At 34.6% G+C, this 10,023-nt stretch overlaps 1 protein-coding gene across 1 annotated transcript in view; it reads right to left on the bottom strand.

Moving 5' to 3' along the window:
* Positions 1 to 3,074: 3,074 nt before the first annotated feature.
* Positions 3,075 to 10,023, bottom strand: part of tm6sf2a (transmembrane 6 superfamily member 2a) — a 13,566-nt gene continuing 6,617 nt past the window's right edge. Inside the window, exons 4-10 of the mRNA XM_039661175.2 lie at positions 9,937 to 10,023; positions 9,555 to 9,637; positions 9,342 to 9,466; positions 6,763 to 6,864; positions 6,590 to 6,682; positions 4,129 to 4,248; positions 3,075 to 4,034 (exon numbers count right to left, since the gene is read on the bottom strand). The exon at positions 9,937 to 10,023 is cut by the window's right edge and continues 17 nt beyond it. Of these exons, the coding sequence (XP_039517109.2) occupies positions 3,825 to 4,034; positions 4,129 to 4,248; positions 6,590 to 6,682; positions 6,763 to 6,864; positions 9,342 to 9,466; positions 9,555 to 9,637; positions 9,937 to 10,023 (820 nt within the window). The 3' untranslated portion in view covers positions 3,075 to 3,824. The remainder of the gene's footprint in view (positions 4,035 to 4,128; positions 4,249 to 6,589; positions 6,683 to 6,762; positions 6,865 to 9,341; positions 9,467 to 9,554; positions 9,638 to 9,936) is intronic.

The raw sequence follows: 10,023 nt of genomic DNA, 5'->3' as shown, positions 1-10,023 counted from the left end.
CTGCTGTCATTTCAGATGTTTTGTTTAAAGTGGTGAAAATCAAGCTTTTAAAGGAGTAGTTCACTTTTAAAAAAAACTTTTGCTGATGATTTACTCACCCCCATGTCATCCAAGATGTCCATGTCTTTCTTTCTTCAGTCGAAAAGAAATTAAGGATTTTGATGAAAACATTCCAGGATTTTTCTCCATATAATGGACTTCAATGGGGACCAAACGGTTCAAGGTCCAAATGAGAGTTTCAGTGCAGCTTTAAACGACACCAGACGATGAATCTAGTGAAACGATCGCTCATTTAAAAAATAAATAAAAGTTTTATAAGCACAAATGCTCGCCTTGCTCTGTACTGTGATGCGCGTTCGTGATTCTCCTGTTCGAACTCGTTCATCAAAATGAACGAATCTTTTTTCGTGTCATTTGGTTGATTCGACGAACGAAATGAATGAATTTACTCGGAAAAAGATGTTGTATTTTCAAAGACTGAAGTTGCAAAAAACAAGTCATTGGGTTTCTCTTTAGACATTTACATTTAGAGAACATATTAATATTGTTGTGTTCCCTTCAATTTATTACTTGGTATTAAAAAGTCTTGACATTACCTCAGTAAGAAACCCTGTTCTAATGCTGTGCCTTTTTTATATTATCAATGCTGAAAACAGTTGTGCTGCTCAGAGTTATGAACAAACGTTCTTCTAGGAATATTAACAGAATGTTCGTTCTAAGTTATCCGTTTTTAATAATTATTTTAGTTAATTATTTCGTTCCTACTTTCGTTCATGGAATTTTTTCTCCCTGAAAAGTTTCAAGTTCGATCGTCTTGGCCAGTGTTGGGTGTAACTAATTACTAAGTAATTAGTTACTGTAATTTAATTACTTTTCCCCTGAAAATGTAAAGTAAGGGATTACTCTTCATTTATCTGTAATTTAATTAGTTGTAATTGAGGTAAATACTGCGTATAGATCAATCCGATCTCACAGCGATTCGAGGTGTCTAAATATTACGACCGCACTCGTACAAATTCGTATGAATTATTGTAAAATATGTATGAAAAAAGTGTGAAATGTCATGAGATCAGACATAAAACAATAGTGGGTTTAACATCAAAATGTATTGTCTGATGCTAAAAAGTGTGTTTTTATAATGTAACCTTCTCCACCTTGGTCTGTTTAAGGATAATTCATGCAATTTTATAGTATTTATTTGAAAAAATTAAAACAGATTCATGTCTATCCTTGTGTTATTCAGCTGGTTGAGATTGATATGGGATTTTGAAAGTAATTAAAAGTAATTAAATACTTTTTTAGAGAGAGTAATTAGTACAGTAACTGTTGAAGAGGTAATTAGTAACAGTAATTATTTACTTTTTTTGAGTAACTTACCCAACACTGGTCTTGACGTTATTTTTAAATGTTGCTACTTGTTTTAGAACGTTCAGAGAACATTCAAAAGTAACGTTCCCGTAATATTTGAAAGTTCTGAAATGGAATGTTCGTAGGCTATTGCCAATGTAGGGGTAAAAGCATCGATGGGTTGACGGAGGTATCGATGGTTAATTTATTCGAGTCTTTCATGTGTTTTCAAAGACAGATAAAGATCAGCCGTTACCCGCAGATTCAGAAACTCAGCGCTGCTCTACGCTAATGAGCATCTTTCGAAGTTTGCGTTGCCGTGGTTACCGCCGCACACATCAAAGCATTCCGTTGAGCAAACGCAATAGTTAAACATGCTCTTTGTAATTCCGGGAGAACTAAACTAGCCGACATCATTCAGCGTTTGAAATCCTAACGAGGCGATCTGAGAGACATCTGTTTGAGTTCCCAGTCTGACACAGTCCAATTCAAACCCGTAACAAGATCACAGACCCCCTCACAACAGCTTGAGCGCATTTAAGTTGAATCAGAATTCATTTCTAGTCCATTACTGCCATTAGACCACAGGAACATCAGCCAAAAAACATCCCGCATCTACATTGGTAACGTTATAGATTAGTTTGAAAAATCGCAATGCAGCACTTTTTAATTTAATGAATTTAATGATTCATTATGCTTTTATTTCTTATAGGTGCCCATTTCTTTAACAACCCAAAAAAATCCAGATTCATAATAAAAAAATCCAGATTTTCATTAGTAATCAAAACTGATTATGAGGATTGTATGAATCAAATCAATGTCAGAGCAAATATTTCCACCCTTATTAAAAATGCAGAATGACATCATGATTTCATGAAACAAAAGTCAAGCTAGTGTTTTCCCCACAAATGTAGGCGGGGCTTGATTTTGTCCTGGGGAATTGATTGGATGGTTGTGGTTTGCTATTGGTGGATAGTTAAGTTTAGCAAGCTTTATTACATGAGGTTGACAAAAGTTACTTTTCGAGATTTTTTTTAACAATCTTTGGAAATTTTTATATTATCATATAGCAATTTCAACAATTTTACCTAACCTAAAATAATGTTTTAAAGTAAGATGCACGTTCCACAAAACCACATTGTAGATACAGTGATGTAATCAGTTTATTCTTCAGTCATCTGTGCGATGGTAACCGGGTAAGAGGTCACTGGGCCGTGACGTGATGATGTCATCAGCGCGGCAGAGCAAAGGTCAGGGATTTGATTGGACGAGGCAAAGAAACGTTCGTGATATCTTCGAATGAATCATTCGTCTTCCAGATTCACTGTGTTGCAACACTATAAATATCTCTCCCTGCTGAACCCGTGCCCCGGCGTTCCCTTTGGAGCCCGACGCCAAGAATAATAAACAGCCGATTTCACAACACAAGAGATATGAGGGTTCATGACCCCACTGACAAATCATTGTACCACAAAAAAGAAACTCGATATAAAATAAAAACAGAATAAAACATTTGGGTGAATCTGCCAGGAACATGTGATAAAAGAACTTAATCGTTTATGATTTATTATATTATTTATGAGAAAGATGACTGTTTTATCTCACACTGAAATAGGTCAAATAAACCCTGGGTAGGTTTTTGTGAGATCATGATCTGTTTTAATAATGTAAACTAATATAAATGTACTTCCAAACACACACACAGACGTGATCAGGACACACCCATCAAACGTCCAGAGTCCAGATTTATTGAGATTTCACCAACTGACCAGAGATAAACCTGCTGGAGATCACACACATACACACACACACAGCAAAACTCCATGTAAAAAAGAAAGACGGATACATTCTTTCTAGGAATGCATATCAATGTTTAGGCCGACAGCAGTGCCATACTTATAATAAAATAAATAAAATCAGGCATCTGTCTAATATCATTCTAACACCGATTCTGGCAATAAAAGGCACAGATGTAATATTTATCATGTTATGATTGATAATTTTATAACCTAGCAGAGAACAAAATATAATGCTAGAATTAGAAAAAAAATCTGCTTATTATATAACTTTGGCTAATGTTCTGTAAATAATTACAAACAAACGTTTTAACAGAATTTTTTGCTCCAAGTTATTATAATGTTCTAAAAACGCCAGCACAAAAACATTATTTATGGAACTTTATCAGTTTGTCTAACGTTTTTTAAATGTTACTTCGGAATGTTTTGGAATGTTCAAAAGTAACATTCTCATTATCTTTGAAGAATGATAAAATGGAATGTTCGTCTAACCAAGAGAAAACACGTTTCAAAAAATCATTTAAAATCGTGATGTTTTGAACAGCCAGAGGACATTCTGTTAGCAGAGCGGAATTTAAAAAAAGACACTAAGATTGGCATATACTGATGCTTTTACTCATACTGTAAGTTGAGGTCTCGCTGCACGATCCTGCAAAGAGGACGCATGAACTGTCCGTGACTCTAATTCTTCTTCTTGCCGTTGCTGGATTGTCCCTGAGGAACGCTCTTCACGAAGAAGGCTTGATCTGTGTAGCAGCGTACGGCGAGCAGGACGGGCACCGCGGCGTACAGGAGGTTCAGCGCGACCACCAGACGCCACTCGTCCCGAGGGATCCGGTACGTGAACGGTGTGCGCGAGTGAACAGAGGATCCCAGGTGAGTCCACTGGGTCTGTGGAGAGGTCACACACACACACACACAGATCATTTCTGTTCTACACTCTTAAAAGTAATTCCAGCAGGGTTTTTTTTGCAGCAGTGTTTACCTGAGCTACAGCTCCCGCGAGGAACAGCGTCCAGTCCAACATCCATGTGCATCCCGGAGTGTAAAGCCCATAAACACTCGCTGTCAAGAGCGGCAACACATAGAACAGGAACACCAGCATCTGCCAGAACACGAAACCCGTCAGTCCGTCATATTTACATCACCACCAGCTGGTAATATCTCAAATCACTCAAACACTATGCTTAATCTACCCGGGGGAAGTCTGAATATTAATTATTATAATCAGTACGTTTTAATATTATTTTTTTACACTTATTTTACAAAATATTTCTATAATGATAAAATATTACACTATATTTAAAATAAGATTCACAAAAGTATTTGAAAAAAGTTATGATTATATCCGTACTACACTGAAAAAAATAATATCCTTTATCTAATCAATAAAATTGTGGCAACATATTACAAGCAATATTATTAATTAAATTGAACAAATTAGAATTAATTAGAATGTTAATTTGATGAACTATTGCTCAATTCTAATTTGTTCAATTTAATAAATAATATTGCTTGTAATCTGTTGCCACAATTTTATTGATTAGATAAAGCATATTCATTTTTACAGTGTATAGAGTATTAGTGAATCTCAAATCCTAAAAATAATAAGCTAAATATTTGCAGGTGAATTTTATTTTAAAGAGCATGCATTATGAATATGAATTATTATAATCATTATGTAAATCATTATATTTATTAAATTGTATTCATATTAAAATTATATATATATAGTATTTTATAAATAGGCATTTAAAGCATTTTTAAGGCATTTTGTAAATATTTAACATTTATTTTACAAAATATTTCTATAATTATAAAATATTACACTATTTAAAATGATAGATTATCAAAAAATTTGGAAAAAGTTATGGTTATATATGTACTACATAGTATTAGTGAATCTCAAATCATAAAAATAGTAAGCTAAATATTTGCAGGTGAATTTTATTTTAAAGTGCATGCATTATGAATATTAATTATTATAATCATTATGTAAATCATTATATTTATTAAATTATATTCGTATACAATTATATATAGGCATTTAAATGAGCATTTTATAAATATTTAACACTTATTTTACAAAATATTTCTATAATGATAAAATATTACACTACTTAAAATGATAGATAATCCAAAAAAAATTGAAAAAGTTATGATTATATACGTACTATATAGTATTAGTGAATCTGAAATCATAAAAATAGTAAGCTAAATATTTGCAGGTGAATTTTATTTTAAAGAGCATGCATTATGAATATTAATTATTATAATCATTATGTAAATCCTTATTTATTAAATTATATTCGTATAAAATTATATATATAGGCATTTAAATGAGCATTTTATAAATATTTAACACTTATTTTACAAAATATTTCTATAATGATAAAATATTACACTACTTAAAATGATAGATAATCAAAAAAAAATGGAAAAAGTTATGATTATATACGTACTATATAGTATTAGTGAATCTGAAATCATAAAAATAGTAAGCTAAATATTTGCAGGTGAATTTTATTTTGAAGAGCATGCATTATGAATATGAATTATTATAATCATTATGTAAATCCTTATTTATTAAATTATATTTGTATAAAATTATATATATATAGGCATTTAAATGAGCATTTTATAAATATTTAACACTTATTTTACAAAATATTTCTATAATGATAAAATATTACACTACTTAAAATGATAGATAATCAAAAAAAAATGGAAAAAGTTATGATTATATACGTACTATATAGTATTAGTGAATCTGAAATCATAAAAATAGTAAGCTAAATATTTGCAGGTGAACTTTATTTTGAAGAGCATGCATTATGAATATGAATTATTATAATCATTATGTAAATCCTTATTTATTAAATTATATTAATATTAAAATTATATATATATAGTATTTTATACATAGGCATTTAAATTAGCATTTTCTAAATATATAACACTTATTTTACAAAATATTTCTATAATATTTATATAAAATCGTGTAAATATTGTAATATTTCTAAACTATTACACTATTTAAAATGATGGATTATCAAAAATTTTTTAAAAGTTATGATTATATACGTACTATATAGTATTAGTTCATCTCAAATCACAAAAAAGTACGCTAAATCTACGCAGATCAAATTTCAATTGTGCAATATGAATTACTCAAATCATTAATTAAATCATTTATGAAATCATCAATTATAAATCTATAGTATAAGACTATATAGACTAGCATTTGCTAAATATTTAACACTATTTTTACAAAATATTTATATAGTGATAAAATATTACACTATTTATGATTCGCAAAAATATCTAAAAAATGCAAATGTTATGATTCTATCCATACTATACAGTATTATTGCATCTCAAATCATAAAAATTGTTTGCGAAACTGTGAATTTTCGCGGTGCGTTTCCTAAAGCCGCTGAACTCACCATGACTTTTGGGAAGCCGACGCTGTCTTTCATGTACGGCTCGTACTGGTAGATGTAGGAGAAACAAGAATCCAGAGAACATTCAAGAACAACCTGTGGAAGATAAAAAGAAAGCAGAATGGTGAGCGATGGACAAGATGGATGGATAAACGGATGGATGTGCAGATACTCACAAACCCTCTGAAGACAGTGAAGATGATGGCGGCGAAGAGGCCGAGTGTGAGGATCAGGTCTATCGGCCGTGAAAACAGCGTTCGCTTCTGATCCACCTCCACCTACGGGTCACAGGACACTCAATTAACGCTTTTAAATTAGTGCTGGATTATTGAGTATGAATATTTACAAACCAAAACAAGTGATTCAAGATAAAAGTCCATTTGGCGGTTTATCCTCGGTTTGATCAGTAGATCTTACACAACTGAATCAATACTGTGAGTCCAGCTGACGTGATGTGAATGCATATTACAACTGTCACACACACAATCCTTACTTGCCATTCACTTTTTTGCTCGGCGTTCACTGTGGCGAGTGATTTTTCGAAGTTATGAGCCACTGGCCACAATTTAGACATTGATGCCATAGTAGAAAACTGCCATATAGACATTTGTAATAGTTGGGGGTCTTAAGGACATTTTCGCAAAATTTGGCACAGATGCAGCTCAGGTCATACCGAAATGATTTAGCTAGGGCGCCGGAGCCAGCGACCCCCTGGTGGCCAAGATGGCGGCCAAATCCAATATGGCCGCTGCCCGAAAACGGTTCCGGCTATAACTTTTAAACCACATTGAGTTACAAATACAAACTTGATATGTTTTTCAGCTTAATTAATCATGGGAAACACATATGAATGTTTATATTTATGACCCAGTATATCTGGACCCCTTGATCCTCCAATTCCAATATGGCTGCTGCCCAAAAAAGCAGTTTGGGCTGTAGTATGGGGCCTTACACGCCATTATTCACGCAAATTCATCTACAAGCACCAAATTTGGCACAGATGTAGCTTAGGTCATACCGAAATGATTTAGCTAGGGCGCCAGAGCCAGCGACCCCCTGGTGGCCAAGATGGCGGCCAAATCCAATATGGCTGTTGCCCGAAAAGGGTTCCCGCTACAACTTTTGAACCACATGAGTTACAAATACAAACTTGATATGTTTTTCAGCTTAATTAATCATGGGAAACACATAGGAATATTTATATTTATGACCCAGTATATCTGGACCCCTTGATCCTCCAATTCCAATATGGCCGCTGCCCAAAAAAGCAGTTTGGGCTGTAGTATGGGGCCTTACACGCCATTATTCACACAAATTCATCTACAAGCACCAAATTTGGCACAGATGTAGCTCAACTTATACTGAAATGATTTAGCTAGGGCGCCGGAGCCAACGACCCCCTGGTGGCCAAGATGGCGGCCAAATCCAATATGGCTGTTGCCCGAAAAGGGTTCCCGCTATAACTTTTGAACCACATGAGTTACAAATACAAACTTGATATGTTTTTCAGCTTAATTAATCATGGGAAACACATATGAATGTTTATATTTATGACCCAGTATATCTGGACCCCTTGATCCTCCAATTCCAATATGGCCGCTGCCCAAAAAAGCAGTTTGGGCTGTAGTATGGGGCCTTACACGCCATTATTCACGCAAATTCATCTACAAGCACCAAATTTGGCACAGATGTATCATGTAGCTGAGGAGATACTGAAATTATTTAGCCAGGGCGCCCGAACCAATGGTCCCGGAGAACAAGATGGCGGTCTAACCCCTTTTTCGGACAGTAGCCAGATTGGATTTTGGGACTTTGAGGGTCCACATATACTCAATCATGAATGTAAGTATTCCTATGGGTTTCCCATGGTCAAAAATGGGAAAATAGACATCAAGTTTGTATTTGTATCTCACCTGGCTCAAAAAGCTATAGCCGAATCCCTTTCAGGTGGAGGCCATATTGGATTTTTGGCTGCCATCTTGGGTGGGACCAACAGCCCACAGCTACATCTGTACCAAATTTGGTGCTTGTAGATGAATTTGCGCGAAATGACCTATTTAGGCCCCCAACTATAATATTATCTGATTATTTGGCAGTCGGTATATTAGGCTGCTGTTGCTTTAAGACCTGACGCCTGTGGTTTTAAATAGCCAGTATACTTGTCTTATGTCTTTATGTGTAAGCACTTTGGGTGTGTGAGTACAAAATCTGCAGGAATTAGTAAAAATCTATCTATGAAATATATATATATAGTGTTGACAACACTAGATTGCACTTAGTTTATTATTTCAGATACCTTCTTAAAAGACTACAATTGAAAAATGTATAAAAGGCCTATATAAAATTAAATCCGCCAAAGTGTCTTCTTGTAGGAGTGACAAATACACCCGGGTTGGCGGGTGTTAATGAGAAAGCTGACAAAGCTTTCTTTACAACAAATCTGCAAAACCATACACTAATACACTCTCGGCCTTCGACTCAAACCGCAACACACAATTCTCTATGTTACACATATCAAAATGCCATCAGTGCCTCACAAACACACACTCCTTTCATGTGCAAACACTCATTGCTTTACTGAAACCCAACCATTAGAATAGGCCTTTAAATAGGCCAAAGGTCAAGTTATAGGTTTTGAAGAACGGATGCAAAAAATGTTTGTGCGTAAAGTTTTGAATAAAAAGGTGGGAAGTTTTAAAAGTGTGTGTAAGCAGTTAAATAAAACTGTGTCTGACATCATCATGTATGTTCTCACCTTGTCAGCAGGAATGATTGACAGCTCTCTCGGCCTGTTGAAAAGCTTGGCCGCCGCCCATACGGGTAACACCAAAGACGGGACGTTTCTCCAGAAAGCAGGGAGGATGTTTTTCCCATATTTCCCTAAAACACAGAAACAAAGACGTCAATATGCAGCCGAGTTTGAAGTTTTTAAGAATAAACGCACTCTTTTATGTTCAAAGTTTCTTACCTACAAAAATGCCTGGGATGAAGACGAGCTGACTGGCGATCATAGATCCGGCCCAAACTAGAGCCAAAACGCGGAACGGCTTCCTGGAGGAAAAATCGCTTTTAATATAAATGTGTACAGGTGAAACTCGAAACATTCGAATATGGTGCAAAAGTTCATTTATTTCAGTAATTCAACTTAAAAAGTGAAACTAATATATTATATAGACTCATTACATGCAAAGTGAGATATTTCAAGCCTTTATTTCTTATAATTTTGATGATTATGGCTCACAGATATGAAAACCTTGGGGTTTTCATATCTGTAAGCCATAATCATCACAATTGCAGATGTGTGTGTGTGTGTGTGTGTGTGTGTGTGTGTGTCTGATGATGGTTCTTACCCTGCGCTGATGCGGTGGATCATGAGGAGCAGAAGCCCGTAGTGAACGACTCCGTCCCAGTAACTCATCATGATACAGTGAGCAGAA

Source organism: Pimephales promelas, chromosome 5, assembly GCF_988280905.1.
Source record: "Pimephales promelas chromosome 5, fPimPro1.hap1.1, whole genome shotgun sequence".
In the NCBI taxonomy this organism is placed as follows: Eukaryota; Metazoa; Chordata; class Actinopteri; order Cypriniformes; family Leuciscidae; genus Pimephales; species Pimephales promelas.
The sequence above is the reverse complement of the archived record's forward strand: the minus strand, read 5'-3'. Positions and strand labels throughout refer to the sequence as shown.